This window comes from Agelaius tricolor, unplaced genomic scaffold (assembly GCF_023055355.1).
Source record: "Agelaius tricolor isolate 1412-34295 unplaced genomic scaffold, bAgeTri1.0.p SCAF_2, whole genome shotgun sequence".
In the NCBI taxonomy this organism is placed as follows: Eukaryota; Metazoa; Chordata; class Aves; order Passeriformes; family Icteridae; genus Agelaius; species Agelaius tricolor.
Window position 1 is genome coordinate 78,586,613 of NW_027269262.1, and position 20,888 is coordinate 78,607,500.

Sequence of the window (20,888 nt, forward strand, 5' to 3'; positions counted from 1 at the left end):
TCCCCTCCACAAATTTGGAATTTTACCCTTTTCTAAGACAGTGCAATCTCTAGACAATTCCCAGCCCTACACACCTCCCCCTGTGCAAAGCAGAGTGGGCAGCCATTTTCCCAGGCTCTTGCAGGCACCTCATTCTGTTGTCAGGCTGCCTTTTTTAAAATTTTGCTTTGCTATTGCTACTTCCATTTTTAAAACAGAGTTTGTTCCCAGATTTCAATGTTGTGCTTTGTTAAAGACTTGTAACTGATCATCAGGATGTTGTTTTCGCTGCCATGGCTTCTGCTTTTAACTTGTGGCCACGTTTTCAAGGCCTTTGTCATCCCTTAAGCTGCACCTCATAACAAGAAGCAGCTGGTATCAAGCTCTGGCTCACACAGCAAGCTTTCATTAACAAATTAATAACAAACCCAACAGGCCTCACACATTCACTCAAAGGCCAGGGCTTTTTACTAGCACTAAATAAAGTTCTTTTAAAGGGCTGCTGTGCACCAAAATGCACCATCAGTTACACTGTGCCATGTGCTAAAGCCTGGGTTCTGAACGACTGATGGCGACGTCGGCTTAGGGGCTGCTACGGTCACTGGAGCACCAGGACTGTGCTGCAGCTACAGCGAGGTGCAAGGGGAGAGGAAACAGCTCCACCTGGTGTAGCAGCGTGTTCCCGTGATTCTGCTGCTCACGGCTCCCTTCACTTCTGCAGCATGAAAATGCTTGAGGATGGGGTTGTTCAGTAGCAGTTTAGGATCTTCTGAGAACAAGCAAATGAAGTAAACACCTGAGTACTGTGGAGACAGTAAAAACACCCTGAAATAAGTGTAACAATATATTAACATAAGGGTTATTTTTTGCTTCCTTAAGAAGCTCTTAGGTTATTATCTCCTCTATTTCAAAAGCCTGGTAGGGAGCCTATTGCTGTGGAGAAAACCAAACTACACTGCCAAAAAAGCCACTCTATAGTGCAGGAGTTGCACATTCTCCAGCAGTGGCAAATTAAAGATGTTTTCAGGTACAAGGAAGATGGAGAGAGTCTATTTACAAGGGAATGTTGTGACAGGACAAGGGAGAATGGTTTTAAACTGAAAGACAGGTGTAGATTAGCTAATAGGAAAAAATTCCTTACTGTGAGGGTGGTGAGGCACTGGAACAGGTTGTCCAAAGGAGTTGTGAATGCCCCATTTCTGGAAGTATTCCAGGCCAGGTAGGATGGGGCTCTGAGCAACCTGGTCTAGTGGAAGGTGTCCCTGTCCATGACAGGGATGTTGGATCTGGATGATCTTTAAGGTCCCTTTCAAAACAAGCCCTTCTGTGATTCAACATTCTTGGTTCTCTCATTACAAGAATCTTTACGTCACTGAAGCAAAGCTTCAAGCTTTTGGCTTAGAACTTTCCAACTTCTTTTTCTCTTATTAAACATGCTAATTCCTAATTTCATATGATGCTTTTCATCTATACATGTTATGACCCATTTTGAAAGCAGTTAAAAATAAACAAAGGTTAGAAATAACTATTTATTATGAAAATAATGTAAAAACATTTGTCTGCTCCCTGAACTATCAAAATATACAACGAAGACTTAATTCTCTAGAAAACAAGGAAAAGTGCTTTGTAGTGGATGAAACTTCTTGTGTAATATACATTTTCAGTATAAATATTAATAATCTTCAAAGTCTTGCTGAATATCATTCAGTGCATTTGTAAGTCGTCGTATTTTATTTTCCATGGCTTTTTTATTGTTTGCCATTTCTTGCAGAAGCTCCCGCATTTCTTCTTCAACAGAGTAGACCTGAAAGAGCACAGAGACATGAAGTAGAATTCTTGCTTTATTTAATACACCTAAACCCATATAATCTTGGCAATTTTTAACACTGGTAAGCAATGCAAGAGTTACATGCTTATGTTTGAATATGCAACACATTACTCTTGATACTGGATTCAGAAGCAGAATTTCTTCTTTAAAAAATGTATTAATCTGCTAGGAGGTAGCAAGTACTGTATCAATACAGAAAACTTACTAAGGAAAAAAGCACCAGTGGTCATGTTAAGGAAGAATGCAGTAGATGACAGAAACAGTAACAGTTAAGGTTGGCATAGGTGAGTTAAATGGATTATCTGGCATAGTCAACATTACTCTTGCCTGTATGGATAAGGAAATGTTTAGCTATTGATTCATAATAGCTGTATAGCATGGCACTGCACTTTGCTTGAATATAAAACATTACAATGGCACAAGTCTAGGAATTTTCTTGCTGTGCAAAGACTGAGTACTAAACCAGGACTGTTTCCATCCAGTCAGCCCAACAGAGTCAAACAGGAGACTTCCAAGCACCACTCTTGTAGCAGCTGTAGAATAAAAATGCAAATACAATAAATGTGTAAATTGAGTGTTAAAATTACTTTTTCATTTGCTGCTTCAATTTGTTTTTCCTTTTCATTTTCCAGGTGCAAGAGTTCTTCCTGATGTGCTGCCAAAACTGACTCAAGTTTTTTTCTGAAGGCATTATCCATTTTATGAAGCTTTTCCACAGCAATCCTAAAAAAATTATTGAAAAAAAAATCATAGTCCTGCAAACAACTGAAGTATTTTGCTCTGTCCAAGTTCTGCCTTTGATAAGGTTTTAATAATGTAAGCATGAAGACAATTATATACTGGCATCAGAAGTGTTCCATCTGCTCAAGTACATTTTCTCAAGTACATTTTCTAGCTTTTTTAGGACCTCTGGCATTCTCTAAGGAGAGGCATTTAATATCACTAGCAAAGGATATGAAGATTAGGGCTTGCTACTGTCAACATGGACAAGAACTCCACCTATTTTCAAACATCTTATGCTTTTGGTTCCCAAGAAGTGAATGAACTGTGTGATCCTGTGAACAGCCTGTGAGCCTGTGTCTCACAGAAATAGGAAAGTGTCTCCTTCACCACAAAGAAGCATTTCTTTAACTGCAAGCAAATTCTGCTTATAAGGGATAATTCTTAAATATGCAGGAACAAAATGCAAGGCAATTTAATACAATTAATTTACAACAAAATTTTGAAACAAACCAGAATTATTTAGAACAAAAATTTCAGTTTCACTATTGATCTTCTGACAGTTTCAAACCCCAATACTATTGACTGTTTGAGGTGGTTTGTTTTGTTTGGCTTTTTTGTTACTGTTGTTTGTTGTTGATTTGTTGTGGTTCTGTATTTTCTTTTTATGCAGTCTTATTAACTAGCTGGTATTTTCTCAAGAATAGTTGTGAGGAAGGAAGAAAAACATGAGAAGGGGGCCAAAGAATAAAGTAAAAATCATCAGTTTAGCAAACTTCTCCATCATTCCAGAAGCATATGAAATAATTTTTCAGATTATGAGTACTAGTTTCTGTATCATCTCATATTTAACTATTAATTGATTGAAGAAATTGACAGTAAGAGGAACAAGAAAATAAATTTTAAATCTTGCTATTTGTATGGGAAAAGAATGACAGGTAATTTAGAAACAGTCTGTCACAGACTGAAACAGTGATTAACAGACAGCAGTTGGGCAGGAGTGTTGATCTGCTGGAGGGCAGGAAGGCTCTACAGAAGGGATCAGGGCAGGTTGGATTGATGGGACGAGGCAAAAAATAACCTCAAATATGAGGTTATTTTCAAGGAAAATGGAAATAATGATGTTCAGATGCCAAATGCTCTAACTGAATGCCAATTCCATAAAGTAAGTCACCTCTACAGCAAGAATTCCTTCTAGGCCCAGTTTGTAACTGAGCTCACCAAGTAGTTAAAAAGGTATTACACATTCTTCCATCCCATAATCAAGCATTTCTGCACACTTATTAATAGTGCAACTCTACTGGAACTGAGTAGTCACAAATAAATTATTAAAGTGTTTACCTTTGAGTTTGAAGACTTTTATTTCTCTCTTCAATCAGCTTCTTCTCTTTGAAATCAAAGTTCTCCTTCATTTGTTTAACCTGCACCTCCAGCTGGCTTAACAGCTCTCCTTTACCTTGCCACCTCTTTTTCAGTGCACTGAAAATAAAATGCACATACTTACAATGAATGTAAATACCACTTCTTAGGAAGGTAGAAGAGTTTCTCATGCTTCCATTTTTCCTCATTTCTGTGGGGTTTAATAGCAAGGAAGAATAACTTCAGAGCAGTATTGCATACAACAATCCCAAAGAATTATTGTGATATTTATGTATCACCTGTGTGCATTCTTAATGTCATCAAGTTCTACTTCTTTTTCTTCTAGCAGTTGCTTTAATTCCTCTTTTCTTTCATTTTGCCTTTCTAATTTTTTCATTAGCCTTTCACATTCAGCAGCTTTTTCATCCAACTCTATTTGAAGCAATTTCTGAACTTCCCGATTTTCTTCATGGTGTTTTTTGATTTGTTTATCTTTTTCTTGTAAGCCCTTTAGAAGATAAATATTTTAGAACACACAAACTCCCTTAACTTTATTGTTACCCCTTAAGAGTATGTGTTTAGTCTATGACGGAATAAAGCAGAGAATAACATAAACGTTTACTTTTCTGAATCTATGAAAAACACTTAGTAAAGTGGTAGTCAGTTACTTAATCTTCATCTAAAAGAAGTCTGAATTTAAAAAAAGTCATCAAAACATTAATCTGAAGTTGAAAGCAAGGTAAGAAAAAAGTTATTTTGCACTCTTATTCTACATAAGAGCTGAATAAACAACTTATATGTAAGTCACTGAGCTCACAATCTGTGTAACAATGACATGCATCTAACTGACTGACATAACATGCTATAAAACTTTGATCATTAAGCTGAAGTTTTAAGTCTCTAAATGAGACAAATGGAATTATTGGGACAAAACATATTACTTCTGCTGCCAAAATACTATTTTACAAGAACAAAATAAATAAAAAATATTTATGTTGTAAAATAAATGTCAAGCAAACTTTTAAAAATTATTTTTCCTTTTCTTTTAAACACTCAGAATTATGCTATCCTACTTTCACCTCTTGCAAAATCATTTTCAAGAATACACTGAAGCAAGGCAAAGAGAAGGTCTGTACATAAATATGGTTCAATGAGAGATTCAAACAGTATCACTGTGCATTTATTTAATAAAAAGCCCTCTTCTGCTCTCAATGAAATAAATTGCCACTGACAGTCTGATTGTGATTTTTGAGTCAGAAAACTCTAAGTGCAGACCCAGCTTTTATCAAAGGGTTTGTGATAGCTAAAATTAACACTTGCAGTGAAAGTTAAGCACACAAATTGTCAGATGTGGCACTTACTTCTTTTAGTCTCCTAATTGTTTCTGTCTGATCATCCACTATTTTGTTTTTAATTTTTATGGTATCACTGTCCTGTTCCTTTTGCTTTTTTAATGTGTCAATCTCATTTGTTAAAACTTCGATTTTTGCCTCCAGTTTCCCCCGATCTTGTGCAAGATGAGCTCCTGGACAAAACAAGATATTGATTTCAAGATGTGGAATGTTGGGAGATTGGGCTGGGGGAAGAAAAGGTAAGAACCTTACAAACCAAAGGTTTGACTGTTTTTCTCACTGTAGGGATTTAATCTATATAACATTTACGAGGAAATGCAGAACTGAAGGTCTCTGTTTTATCCTTTATGAAAACTTCTCTGAAAAACAGTTGACAATAATTCTTACAGACCCCTAAAGACCACAAGGTGGTGCTGAATCACAGGAATGAAAAATGCCCAAATTTTTTTCTCTTAACATTTAACACTGTTTTAAGATATATACTGAAATTTCCATATTAGATTTCCCTACCAGACAAGAAGCATTACATAACATTATTTACAGATCCTTGTTTTTCTAGTTTCACATTTAAAAGTTCTTTGTACAACTTCATGGCATTTTCACATTTTCAGGAAAGAGATTAACTGTATTCACAGCTGACTCCCACAACTGCTGTTACAGATCCTGTATCAGCCCATGTGCCACAGAACATTTATTGTTGCACATTGTCTTTACACTGGGTAAGATCAGGAAGGCATCCAAGGACCATGTCATCATTAAAACTCTATTGGAGTGTTTATTTGACACGTAAGATATTGAACACCTTTTTTTTTTTCTGCAAAGGAAAAAAAAAACCCATTATTTTACCCTGTTCTGCCAACTCCTGCCCCCATATTTTTCTTTCCATTTTTAATCCATCAATCACAGATTCCTGGGCTGTCAGCTGGGAAATAAGTTTTATATTTTCCTTTTTTAGAAGTTCAACTTGAATAGCCTTTTGTTTGTCCTCCTCAATCACAGTTTCAAGTTTTCCAGTTTGACACTGTACAAACAAACATTGGGAAAAGACAGTAAGATCATTTAAAACAATATGCAAAATTTCAAATTAATACTAAGGGGTAATCCCAGAAAACTGTAAAGCTGACTTCTAAATACCCACTCTAAAGTATTAATGTCATCATAAAAAAACAGTTTAGAATTATAAATGCACAAGTCAAGAAAAGCAAAGTAAAGAAAAGATATTAAAAACTGAATCAGAAGAAGACAGAAGCTGGGATATATTTTCACTTCCAATGATAAATATGTATCTTCAATTATCCCAGCTACATTTTGTTTTACAGATTACAGCTATTTAATATAGGTATTTTTCAATTTTATTCTTAAAAGCGTCAGTGACTGCCAGAATCGTATTCTGTTTAACAACAAAATGTTTGGGCACCCTAACAACAACAACATGTAGAAGGGAGATTACAAACAGCTGTGTAGGGGTTGTATTCCACCCAAGTTTTAGCACAAAGCTGGACTGGATCACACAACCATTCAGAAGTTATGTCCTTTAAATTAAAAAAAAAATATTTACAGAGAATAGTACTAGAATATGTTACCATAAAACAACCGTGCCCACAGGATTTAAGATTAAAATCTGACAGTAGATAACAAATAATACTAATATTATACAACTAGGAGATACTAAGCTGCGAACAACTACACTGCGTTATTTGTTCAATTACTGTTTTACTTCATGTAAGTGACCAGTGCAGAAGCATGTTCCATTTCTTTGAATTTATAAGGGGTCAGGGCTCTTAATGTAGTTTTGATTGACCAACTGATATGTAAAAACTGCTACTGCTCAAAGGGCAAGGAGTGCACTTTCCAAAACATGAGTGAGTCAACATTTTTCTATATGGGGAGCAGTGTTTGTGAGAAATAGAAGTGCAAGATGCAAGAATAAAGGCTGACGTGCACTACTGCATTTCAGTGCAATAGGAAACCTGTATCTTTTAGTTAATCAAGCTTGTATGGAATCATTAACTTTTATAGATGAAACATCACCAAAAAAAATCTGTGTTGTTGAAATGTTTTGAAACAAATACCTTTAGGTTTGCTGTAGCTTCTTCATTTGATTTTGTTAATTCTGCAATTTTTGCTTTCTGTTCTTCCACTAAATTTGTCAGGTCTTGGATCAGACTTGCCATGTCTTTTTCCCTTTGTTCCAACTCCAACAGGGCTTGTTTGTGTTCAACTAGATCAGCAGAAGCTTTTTCAAACCCCTGTTTTACCTAAAATTTTATAAGACAAGACTTGAAAAATGCTAACATTTGGAAAAAAAAGTGCATATATAAACATAACTGACATTTGAATTTCAAGTGAGGACACAGAAATTCATCAACTCTATAGGAAATTAGTGAATATCTGAAACTGGTTTTTTCCTGGTTTATTTGTGAAACTACAACTTGAAAAACTGGTTCTACCCAGCTGCTTATTTGTAAAAAAACCCCAAACCCAACAAAACATAACAAAAAACCCCAAACAAACAAAAAAAAAAAAACCCACAATACACGGGAGAAAAAAATATGGGTGGATGGGAAGCAGAGCAGAAAAACCATACTTGGGAGCTAAACACAATGCCTTGATTTAATGTCATTGTTAAAATTAACATTAAAATCACAAAAGAAGGACAAAGTTAATTCAAGACTTTTTTTCTTGTAACAGAAAGAGTTGAACGGTAAAACCCCTGTCTATTCTCTCTTCTCCCATCTATTTAAAACTTATTTAAAACAAAGAAAACCAAGTTTAAGGTAAAGAATTTAATATTTTATTTAACATATAAAAAATGTAAATACTAGCCACAGAAATAAATTCCTTGAGGAATTTAGCAGGTAAGTTTTCAATTTGAGTTTCAAAATATATATCCAAAATTCAATTTTGAAAATTTACACAATAAGGAACTATATTACTAAATACATTTGTATATATATATTTACGATAACCTTATCAAAACACAAACCAATAAAGAGGTTTTACTGTAATTAAATATATTCTAATTGAAGTCAACATATTTTAAAAGAAATCAGTAACATCAGACAGAAGGGGTTTTTAAAATTTCTTTTGATCAAGTGATTAAGTTCTACATATGAGCAAAAATGCTGGGGTTTTTGAATGCTGACTTGGCATTTGCTGTCATTGTTCTAATGACTGATATTTCAAACCTTTCTACCAGTATTCTTGCATGAATCCTTGGAGCAAAGATCATAGGGATAAAAAACCAACCCAACAAAATACCAAAAAACCACACCCAGAATATCCACCCAAACCCAACACATTTAAGAGAACTACAACCCCACCTAGTGTGAGATTAAATGTTCTCTTAGTCTTACCTCTTTAAACCTTTTTGTTTCCATAGTTAAAGCTAAACGAAATTCATCTTCTAACTCTCTGTACTTCTGGTTTGACATGTTAATTTTCTCCTGCAATTCTCTAACACACTGTTCATGCCTCTGCTCCTCTTTAGCCATTTCTTTTGACAAAGCATCCTGAAATTCAGGTCCATTTAAAGCAACTCGGGTTCCAAGTTCTTTCCTGAAATTACCAAGCATACACTTGAGATATGAACTGCAGGATCTCACAATGCTGTTTTAATTCAATTCCTTGGTCTTACTGAACAAGGATAATGAATTACATAAAAAATGGGATCAATTCCTTCATCTCACAGACAGCCTTCAGTCTCCTCTGACAATGGCCCCAGCATGAGGAAAATTCTGTTGACTACTGTTAAAAATACCCAAAGGAATATCCTTACTTTTTAATTCAAACATTTGTAGAAACTATTCAATTGTGCTTTTGCTGTGGTTTAGCACTTGTATGCTTTGCTGTTAACAAACATCTGGAAGTGACACTGGAATCAATGAAAAGCCCTGTACAGCCAGAGGCCCTATTTTGCAGTCAGTCGTTCCTTTCACCTTCACCCAACAACTGCTGCTATTCACTCAGACCCAAAACCTGAAAAGAGCAGCAACAGGGACCTAAAAGGACAATGTTGAAACAAATGTACCCCGTACTTCAACGCTACTTTAGAGCAAAAAAAAAAAAAAAAAATCCACTGTCCTTCACATTATATCTTTTGGAGCTTTATGAAGTAATTATTTAAAGTTCTCAAAATAAAGCGCTAAGATTCTTCCCATCTAAACCTGCCATTTTCTTGGTGACTGAATACATTTTCCCTTGTACAATTTAGCAAATTTAACTAGCTTATTTTATTAATAACCTTCCTTATATAATACTATACCTCATGGTATTCTTGATATAGTTTTAACACATATTTGATTGTATTAGCTGAACACCACCAGAACTTAGCCTCAAGTATTCTCCGAAAAAGGGAAATTTTCAAAGAGGATAACAGCCAGGCAAGTAACTCACACACCACCCAACAAGCAAGGTTCTGCAGAGGCTGCAGAATACTTTGTGTTTTTGTAGCATATGCAGCTCTTCAGTCAGTAATTCAGATATGATTTTATTTTTATCTGATTATTCCTGGATTACAGATCAAGTATTTAAAATAAAGAATTTGGCCATATTATAAGAGGAAAACCTTTCATGTGAAAGGCTGGAAGTTGCCTACACGAACTTATGAGTCAGGAATCTACAAGATATTTCTAAATGAGCAAGAAAATGTGTAGGAAGACATCTACATTTTCAAAATGACCATCTCTCCCACTAATCAAAAAACCCAAAACAAACCAAACCCAAACAAAAACGCATCCATACTTTAGAACACATTTTAAAAACCATGATGGCAACACAAGCATCTCTGCTAACTTGTGGAAAGAAAATAATGACCCCATACCTTTGCTCTTGCTCTCTTAATACAAGAAGTTCATGGAGTTGTTTTACCTTCTCCTTCTGTTGTCGGACAGATATTCGAAGTAACTGTACTTCTCTTTCATTTGCTGATGCTTTAAGCTCTGCTTCTTGCACCTGTTTCATCTGTATCATAAAGACAAGAGCAAGATTTTCTTAAAACTGTATCTAATTGTCATGTTTTATACTAGAACAAAAAGGAACAGGTGCCTTCTAAGAGTTTTTGTTTGGGGTTTTTGTTTGATTTTATTTTGTTTTTTTCTTAATATATTGTAACACTTGAAGAAATTTAAGATAAGATGTTTAAAGTGTTAACTTCCTACAACTCAAAAAGCAACCTTGATAAAGACCCAGTGGCATTTACTTAATTTGTAAAGAACTTTGAGGTGTCCTGCAGAAGTGGAAGAAGAGGAAGGGCATTGGCAGAACAATTTCTGCAATTAGAAACTCTTTTATTTTAGTACTTGTATTAGTTTCAAACAAAACATTTTTAGATGTATTCAACATAAACTTCATTTTTTAAACACTCCACTTTTGTCAAAATCTCCATCTTTCTGATTAGTACAGTTTAGAGCTGCTGAACAGAGCTGCTTTCTAATGATTTTACAAAAAATGTAGAATTGGTATAAACACCAGATGGCATACTCCACTTTTCCATTCGATGCAAGCTTTTATGGGTAATTCCATTTTATAGACTTAAGCCTTTTAAATATGAAACTCTTTTCTGATTCAACATGAAGAAAAAAGATATAAAAAAAAGTTATAAAAAAGGTTTTGATTACTCATTAAATGGTAATTCAAAATCAGGACAATTCAAAAGGCTAAGTTTTTATGTTCTACATGTTAAGCCTTTTCATGAATAATTTAATAAGTAACTTAGACACATCACACTGTATTCCTTTGTTTTGTGGAAGAAGTGAAGGAATTCTCTCCTAAATTGAAGCACTTAAAAACGTCAAGCAAGAACACATTTTGACGAAAATGTCAAGGAAGAACAAGGGAATAGGGTACACATTTAGAGGCATAGTAAACTTACTCATCTTGAAACCCTTCAAGAAGTCATCTAGTAATGCTGACTGAAGGCCTTATAGTGGTGGCTACATGGAGTAACCATAATTTACCTCTGAAAGTAATTGCTGGGATGTACAATGAGAAAGCTCTATGGAATATTCTAGAATTTCTTAATCTTGGAATTGATAGAATAGGCCAAAGGTATATTAAATCTGAACATTGAAAAACAGGATTTAGTTTTGAGAGCATCATGATTATTCTTTGAAACATAATTATTAAGGAGTATTTGCTACAGGATCTTAAGGACAGGAACAAAGACTTTCCCTTAATAAAAACAATATTACTAGCACCAAAAGGGATGACTTATTTCTACAAACTCATTGAAAGAAAAATAAAAAGCCTAATACATCAATGAGGTGTTTTCATTCTTATAAGAAAGAAAAAACCACACACACAGTAAATTTAGTACTTTTAAAACTGACAGGCAGATATCTCATCTAAACTGAAGATCACTTCTAGATTCCATAATAGCTCCAGGGTATCTACAGCTAAGGAAGAAACGGAAGAGCCACTCAAGTCCCCAACCAGGAGCCTAGAATAGAGGGTACTTGGATGGGTTTGTCAGGACACTCCCTGATTTTCATTCCTTTCAGGGAACCTAAACATCAACACTTCCTACAGCACCACACTATCAGTTCAAAGACTTTTCAGGATGGATATGTTAAGATTCATTTTCTCTAAGTTAAGTGACATAGGAATGGACTAACATAGGAATATAAACAAACAAAAGGAATATATATTGGAGGACAGTGAAAATTCAACAACTAATTTCTCAGAAAGAAATCGTGGCAGTATCTGGTCCAGCATCTTGATCTTATGTATTTGTATACTCAACAAAGAGCCTCTGACTACAAAAGCATCATTATCTTCTCCAGCTGTAAAAATAAAACCAAAAAATCCCAAACAAACAAACACAAAACATCACACAAACTAACCAGAATCTTTCATGTTCTCAGCAATTACTGTTTTGTTCTGGTTGCAATTAAAAGCATCTAATTCTTTAGACCAGTGAAACAAATAGAAACACCAGATTTCCATCCCAGTAGTAAGATGTCTGTTGATTTTAGCAACTTTAAAAACTTGTCTTTATCACTCAATGTTTTCAGAAAATATCAACTCTCAGTGTTAAAATTACATAGGACTTGTTCTCCTTTATCTTAAGGCCACCATAAAATTTATATTTAAAATTTATATTTATAAAATACATTAATTGACAGTTAAAATGGATACCTGTTATTAACTACAACTATGCAGGAAAGAAAGCCCCAGATTTTATTGTGGAAAACTCAGACTCAATGTTGGTAAAATCTAGTATTTCTCTGTATTCAGGACTATGGTAGCCACCCTGTTGCCATTGCATAATTTACTCACGAGAAATATTTACCTCTGCTGCTCGCTGCTGCAACCTCTGTGTCTCCATCTTAGATAGTGTTTCTTCTAAAGCTTGCATGGCCTTCTGATATTCTGCTTCTTTATTTCTTGCCTGATTTAGCTCATTAGTAAGTCTTTCAGTTTCACCTTTCAACTGTTGGACATCTTCTTGCAGTCTTGCTTTGGCATCTCTCTCTTTCAATACCAATTCCTTTAACCTGAGAATAAACGCAGTGAAATTGTATTATAAATGTTTTACTTGTAAGTTTCATGCCAAATACATTGAGAAAAAGGCATTAGTAGCTATTGTAGCTACACATCTTGTTTTTTACTGTGTTTTACTATTTATAGCACTGTCATATAAAACTGTTTAAAGAGACATAAACTATTAATAAAGTCATGTGTAGCATTACTATATGGAGATTCATTTTAAAAATCCTGAGATGGAGACAACCTCATAGATACATCTTCTAGGAAATGACATTCCAGTATTACTTTGCTTTACAGGAACATAATAAGCCTCTTAGAGAAGATGGTATAAATGGAGATGGGTATAAAATAAAGGTAGGAAGTGAACCTAAAACAAAAAGGGAAAAAAGGGAAATATTCACAGTCAGTCGTGGATGGTAAGTCAGGAAGCACGTGGTTTAGTTCTTCCTAAAAGAAAATGAGGCTTTGATAAATACAATACAGTTAAGAAAAAGCCAAATGGAGCAGACATGTCCAAAAATAAGGAGATCTTTGAAAAAAAAAAAAAAGCTGCTGCTCAGAACACACAAGGATGATGACATCTTCCTCTCTGATGATGTGCTAGGCTTGCCCTGCACAATACATTGCCTATGGGCCAACTCTAGCCTGCCAGAAACATTTTTGTTCTAATGTGCTGTGCAGAAAAAAGCAAAGAATGCTCTAGATGTATGTGGAAAGGGAGACTGGGACACAGAAGGCAGAAGTATGATATGGGAGTGCTACTAGAGCTTGAACTGAAGGTCTAGTTATGATATAGGTTGTTTGGAAAGTAAAGGCTAGAAGCAGAGGAAAGTGGCATACTGATACTGTTCTGTGACAAGAACAGGAAGAAAGTTGCAGAAGAGAATTTCACTAGGTAATACTCAGAGAAATTTTAGCACTACTTCTTGATGCCTTATTTTCCAGTATATTGTTTAAAGCTGTCCTTGTTTCTTAAGCCTACAAAATGAATTATTGGAAACTAAAAAAACCCACCATAACAAACTCTTAGACTATAGCATTATTTCCCTACCTGTCTCTAGTGAATAAAGCCATACTCTGAATATTCTTTTCTTCTTTTGCATGCTTCTGTAGCTCACTGACACACTCTAATAATTTCTTCTCTGCTTGCTCTGCCTTCCACCTCCTTTCTTTCTCCTGATCCAGTTCTTGAATCAGTGCCTTAGCAAGAATATGATAAGCATCAACTTACTAGGAAACATTCAAACATAGCCAAAAATGATAAACAGTATTTATAATTGTAGAACAAGACTTTTTTGTCTTTCTGGAATTCATGGATGACAGAAAAAAGTGCCAGCAACCAGGCCAAAAACTCCCATAAAGGTGAAATAAAATACATCCTCTCCCCGCTGGCACTACAAGAACTCCACTACTTTTGATAATATCTACATGCAATTATTTTTGTCACCTCCAGTTTTAGTTTGACCAGGAGACATATGTTTGGCTTCAGATGAAGATGTATTTAACTTGAAATGATGCAAAACCTACTCGGTATGTTGATTCCTCTATGTGATTTGAATTACATTCTTCTACTTTTTCCATCTTGCTCTGTCTTCCAGTTATTATTTCAGCTTTTCTTCCCACTACTTTAAAATGAGAGTCGTTCTCACTGGAGCACAGACACTTCAAGGAACTCTTCTTCTCTTCCTTATATGCAGAGCTTAAAAAGTGAATTCAGACACTTTTAAATGAAAAAAATGTACAGTTTAGTGCAGCAGCTAAATACTAGAGAGTATTTAGAAAATAATTTGCAGACCACAGAAACCGCTAAATTCAAATATTCAGCTCTAAAAAGATACTTACAACTAGCAGATGCTACCTAAAACCATCTCATGATCACATAAACACAAAAAAATTTGAGAAGAGTAGAGTTGCTGTAGAGCTGAAGTGGCTGACTGAACAAATATATTCCAATTTGTATTGTCTTCTACTCATCACTTCTGATATTTACTATACAAATCAAAAATCACTATGGCATCCTCAGCTTCATCAAAAATATTTATTCTTGAGCATTGTTCTGACACCATGAATCTTTTAATTACTCAGTTCCATCTGTGGAGAATTCTTTTGCCGCCACAATTTAAAATAAAGATGGAAACATAAGCTGTTAGGATTTTGAAAGTGTTTGTTTTGGAATCTTCAGTTCAATTTCCTTCTCACCTGAAGAAAGAAACAGCACATGTTTCTCATGTGGAGAAACAACTGAATGAAGCCTCAGTAGCTACTCATTTTCAGGGTACTATTAATTAACTTGATTTACTCAACCTACCACTTTTAGTGAAATGCTTCAATTTAAAACTATGTTCATGTTGACAATATTCAGTTTAATTAATTTTGGCTTTATATAGTAAACACTGAGATACCTGTCAGTAATTTTCTTCTTGAGATGACTTGCACGACCTTTTGTAGATAAGGCAGTTTTACGGTAAGTGGGGATCTTGCTTCCTTTCATGACCTTTCTGTTGTTCTCTTTTCCACTTTCATTGTCACTCTCAGAAGTTGGATCTGTGTCTCTCTTAGCTTTGAGAGCACTTGGAGCAGCTTCCTGTCTTGAACTATCAGATACCTAAGAAGACATCAAAGTTTTAGATACAAATTTTACAATTTCTGATTGGCTAACACTTACTCGGGTGCAACTTTTTAAAAAGTTCATACAAAATAATTTTGACAAAAACTAAACAACTGCTTCCAGTTCTTTACTTTTACAATCCCTTCCCTCCTTGCTGAAATATTTTATATTGTTTTGAAACTAAAGTAAACCCAGGATGCTTGAGAACATATAGTTGTTTCCATTTGAAATACCTGAAGTTTGGTAAAATCCTTAGGCGGTTGGGGAAAAATGTAAAACAAACACAGCACATAAAACCAAAAAAGCCTTGCAAACACCAGTACCAAGCAAACCTGACAAACTTATGTTGTCTATGTTAACAACACAAACTAATATGTGACAAGCGTATCAAGTTGACCTACTGGTGAAATTAATTTTCACCAACTGTATAATCCAGGCACTTTGGTGCATTTCATGTTTTACTCTGGTTCAGCGAGTACATAGATGGTTTCAGGATTAAAATAAAAAACAACATAAAAAGAATTTTCTAATACAACATGATTGAATAGCTCTGCTAGTCCCATACGCTATGGTTTTTATTCTGTGGAATGATGGAATCATTGAATGGATGATGGAATCATGGAATGATTTATGATTCATGAAACAAAGTGCAATCTTCAATTTTAAAGACTCCTTTTTATTTTATTCCCAGCTTTTCAAAATTATTAAGAACATATTAGCACAGTCAGCCCATAATACCAGTAGAAATGCTCTAGTCTGGTTCAGCAAATTTTTCATTATCAGAAAGGCACACCTTATCTTACAAACAAAACTTGCTGTGCAAGCACGGAAATAAAAAAAATCACCTTTTGCAGTATCTGTAAAATCTGATCTTCTATTTTTTTAATCCTCATCTCACTGTGTATTTTATCAAGCTGGGTCTTTTCGGGTTCAGAAGATGAGACAAGCTCTGTGGAGGAGCTGGTGGCACCTTGCACTGGTATCATTGAACGCTGCCGAAACTGAGCCAGCGCCTGGTCAATGTGTGGTGTCGCCAGCGGTAAGGGAACATTGTTCTATCAGAAGATGAGACAACTCTGGTAGCATTAATACACTGCATGCAATACAAAAATAGAATGTGTCAATTTTAAAACTAGTACACACAAACTATGGCACCTGATCTTGGGTGGAAGGGCACCCAGATGAAACCAAAGAGCCCAAAATGTCTTCTAAACACTGCAAATCTGAACAGTTTTCTTCTGCCAGGTCCACTGGTTCACCAGAAGTATTTCTTCCATCTAGAACTGTTAGCTGGGGCAATGACTGAAGAACAGTTTCTCTATAACCTTAAGAAAAAGACCACATTTAAATTGAAATCAACTTTCCAAGAAGACACCTGGTGTATTTTAGGTACCTCATCATCTTAAATGATTCATTGCATTTTTAATGTAATAAAAGAAGTAGTGAGTTATCTACAATTGTCTCACCTTTCCCCTCCCAAGGCTTTCAACAGACAACATTACAAATTATATCAACTGGGAAGCTGCCTGCCTAGTTCTGATCTACACAGGGATTTCCCAGCCACCATCAGCACACTGCAATTGCACAGACATCAGCCTACTGCACCCAAACAGTTGTACCAAGTGGAAGGGTAGATGAATGTAATAGAAAAGCCAGTTTTGAAAGGGCTTAAACAACTTCATCCTTTGTCAGTGAATGAAGTAGTTATGAAACCATAAAGCACAGAAGTTAGCACTTTTCATTTATTAGAATTTGGGCTGCTGAACACTACAGTTTTCAAAGTGCCACCAAAGACATAGATATGAAGAGGTACGTTAACACTTGCAGAAGAAAAGTAGTGGCATTTTCTAAGTTAATCAGATAACTTTAATAGTCCTGTTACTGTTTCTGTAGTGCCTGAATGTATTTGTAAAACCTGATGAGTGCATTTAAAAACATTACTTAAAACCTTATTTAGCTTTCCTCAGTAACACCTGGTGTTTCTTTTTAAGTGTACATACATTACACCTGTATCAATTGTATGCTCATGATATGATTGCTATTTTGTATGGCTGTAATTCCTACTATCCTACTCTTTCAAATTACGTTTGAACTCTTGCAAAAGCATCAATCCTCCACTTCCACCTTCCCGTAAGAGATTTTCCTCTCTTACACACAAAGAAAATTAAAAAAACCTACACCAATATAAAATGCTACAATTTAACTTGTTTGAACTTAGACATTTGAATGAACCATAACATTTTAATGGCCTGAAAAATCTACCTCCAAACCAGAAGCTCAAATGCAACTGAAAGTGATGCATCCACATGCATTCTCTAACTTTTCTCCAAGCTGCCTAGTGAAACACCTGACACCTATTTGGATGACAATGCTAATTACTGCAGAGGATCCAGAGTCTGTCACTGCTAACCGAAGCAGGGGGAAAAGAAGGAAAAGCTAACTGTTACTTATCTTTCTCTTGCAGTCTCTAGCAGTAGCAGACTACCTATTTGTGTCTGCCCTCTGCCTAAAAGTTCAGTATCTCTACATACATTCTTTGAGTTCTCCACCTTTCCAGCTTATAATATTAATACTCCTGTTCTTTCACTAGACCACATGGCTCAGAGCCTCCTCCAACCTGTCCTTGAACACTTCCAGGGATGGGGTGTCCACAACCACTCTGGGCAACCTGCTCCAGTGCCTCACTACCCTTCACAGTAAAGAACTTTTCCCTAATATCTAATCTAAACCTACTCCAGTTTGAAGCCATTCCTCCTTGTCCTGTCACTATATGGCCTTGGAAAGAGTCTCTCTCCTTCCTTTTTCTAGACTCCTCTCTGGTACTGCAAAGACACAATTAGGTCACCCTGAAACCTTCTCTTCTCCAGGATGGACAATCCCAATTCTCTCAGCCTTTCCTCACAAGAAAGGTGCTCCATCCCTCTTATCATGTTGGTGGCTCTCCTCTGGGCTCACAGGTGAAAATGTTGAGCCTTATCAAAGCATACAATTTACAATTTTAAGAATATGCTGTCGGGAAAAAATGATTTTTTAAAATGGCAATGAATTCATTTTGACAGAATTTAGATTTCTGCAGGCTGGCCAGTTTATGAATGAATTTGCAAGCTTCAGAAAACGGCTCACAGCTTAAAGGAAATCACTGAGCTAACGAGCACAAATGATCTCCATAAGATCAGATCCATACCTGCTACATGACAAACTGGATTGGCTTTTCCATTTCTTTCCAGCGTGAGGTTTGTCAAACAGCGCAGCCCCTTTGTGCACTCAAGTAAGTGATTAATATTGCTTACACAGTTGCTGTGAAGGTCAATGCGGCTAATTTTATGTCTGGTTCCATGAAGGGATCGAAATCCTGGAAATTTCAGGAATAAAAACCCAAACAACCACAAAGTCATGTTTTCTGCTACAGTCCTAGACTATGAGGTTTAGAACAAACAGCATCTTGTTGAAAAATATTCAGTAAATAATGTATCATAATCAGAAATGTGAGAACTACACTTGCTCCATATTCCTTCTCTACACATTAATTACCTATGCTACTCTACCACAGAGTACAACACTTAAGCTACTTATGTGAGCTAACTTTAAAGAAACAGATTAATCTCTGACTGTTAAAAAGCATGTAAAAATAAACCTTTTCCTTCAAGTTTCATTTTATAACACAAGCTCACTAACAAAATTGTTATCAATGTTCTTTTGATTTTCCATTACAAGTTCTCTTGATTTTGTAGCATGAAATCATAAGAACAACTGACCATTTCAACAGAGATATATAAGAGAACTTCCATTTCATATGCAAAGTTGCATTTTTGTTCTATAAAAATGAAAGATATGAATATTTTGGAAGTAAGTCTGAAATGTTTACTGAACTACTTTCTGAACAAGCTTGGCCTCACCAAACACAGAAGAATAAATTCCAGTTCAGAGCAATCTTTGGTGTTAAAAACTTTAAAGCTGAGAAGAGCAGCAATTGCCACCTGTATTGGTATTATTCAGTGAACTGGCACTTGAAGTGCTAGAAACTTCTCAAAATACACTTGGTCAAGTTTTTCAAAATTAAAGTGAGACAAATGCTTTGTATTGCACAGCACATGGCAATATTACTTACCAGAGAGATCATGTATGCGATTATATGACAAGTTCAGCATAGTTAAATTAAAGAGTTTTTCCAGTCCTAAAAAAAAATGAGGGGAAAAATAGAAACAGGAAGATTTTCAGAAAAATGCACTGTTTTCATCAAATCCAAAACTTGCAAAGTGAACCTTTAAAGATCATAACTAAAAATTATTACAATCATCTATAATCATATTACAAAAAACAGGTTTTCCTTCTAAATTTAAGCATTTTGCTATGATAAGGCTTACCAAGACTATACATACTCATCTTAAAATTCACTTTATAAAATGGCTAGCATACTAACGCATACTAACTCGGTATAACCTTAATTATAAGCAAACATTCCAGAAGTAAACCTTAATACGACTCTTAGAAAAACCTTCGTAACTTGCTAAATGGATAGAAATAAACACTGCAGACCCTCCACTTTGGTTAGCAGGTTGCAGGATAAGCTCAGGGTGCGGAGCTTAGCCAGGGAACCGAGCCCCTCGATGCGGCGAATCTGGTTTGATGACAGATCCAAGTGCTGCAGATTCCGGAGGTGGTCGAGCCCTTGGATCCTGGCGATGAGGTTACAGTGGGCGTTGAGCGTGTGCAGGTCCGAGCTCAGGGACACATCCCTCAGGCTGCGGAGAGAGGAGCCCACCGTCAGCCGGCAGCTCGGCCCTGCGCCGCGGCCTCCCCTCTCCCGGCCCGTCCGCACTCACCTCTTAACGCCCTTATCCATGAGGCTGAGCTCGCCGGGGATCCCCGCCATGCCGCCGGGCCCCCGCGCCGACCGCATCTCGCTTCAATGCTCCCTTGTCTCCCACGGCAGCGCTGCCCGCCTTAGGCCGGGACAAAACGCCTCAGAGCCCCGCCTCACGGCCCCGCCGCCGCCGCGTCCCGCTCCCGCCGCCGGCAGGCGCGGCCGCAGGGAGAGGGCGCTGCCGGAGCCCGCGGGGCAGCGGGGGACGAGCTCCGTGCTTCCACTGCGCTCCCTGCCGCTCTCCTGCCGCCCTCTTGCCGCTTCCCGCCGCTCTCCTGCCGCTTCCTGCCATGGGCCCAGGAAGGGGCCGGGTTTAGAGACCGGGCTGCTTTGCATTCTTTTCGAGGGGACGTGCGTGGGGCTGTGGTGTTTTTTAGAGCTCACCCGGTGTTAAGAGTGTCACAGAAACACAGAACATCCTGAGATGGAAGAAACACACAGGGATCATCGGCGGCCGTCGCCGGGAGTCACACCGTGTGCCTGAGAGCACTGTGCAACTCTGGCAGGCCTGGAACTGTGGCCACCTGCCTGGGGAGCCTGATCCCGTGCCCAGCCACCAAGGGATAATGTCAGTGAGGTTTTCTGAGATTAGGCAGCTTTGTCAGAAATAAAAAAAAAAATCCTTATTAAGGTGCTGTTTTGGAGATTCTGTGAATGCCTTTCTTGTACTAGAAATCATATGCTAGGATG

General features: G+C 36.6%; 1 protein-coding gene across 3 annotated transcripts; it reads right to left on the reverse strand.

Annotated features, from left to right (window-relative positions):
* Positions 1-1,494: 1,494 nt before the first annotated feature.
* LRRCC1 (leucine rich repeat and coiled-coil centrosomal protein 1) lies at positions 1,495-20,496 on the reverse strand. Of its 3 annotated transcripts, none has more exons than XM_071421659.1 (19): positions 20,158-20,496; positions 19,871-20,076; positions 19,443-19,508; positions 18,519-18,686; positions 16,490-16,659; positions 16,180-16,347; positions 15,129-15,331; positions 14,254-14,425; positions 13,778-13,926; positions 12,530-12,734; positions 10,061-10,200; positions 8,595-8,796; positions 7,311-7,496; positions 6,085-6,259; positions 5,248-5,411; positions 4,186-4,394; positions 3,869-4,006; positions 2,395-2,530; positions 1,495-1,783 (listed from the first exon to the last, which is right to left on the reverse strand). In XM_071421659.1, the coding sequence occupies exons 1-19, from the start codon at positions 20,232-20,234 to the stop codon at positions 1,652-1,654; spliced, it is 3,066 nt and encodes a 1,021-aa protein (XP_071277760.1). In that variant the 5' UTR covers positions 20,235-20,496; the 3' UTR covers positions 1,495-1,651. The 3 variants fall into 3 exon arrangements, 2 of the variants coding, with proteins under 2 accessions (XP_071277760.1, XP_071277759.1); XM_071421658.1 differs by having other exon boundaries at positions 16,180-16,389; XR_011678384.1 differs by lacking the exons at positions 1,495-1,783; positions 4,186-4,394 and having other exon boundaries at positions 2,396-2,530; positions 16,180-16,389.
* Between the last annotated feature and the right edge of the window lie 392 nt (positions 20,497-20,888).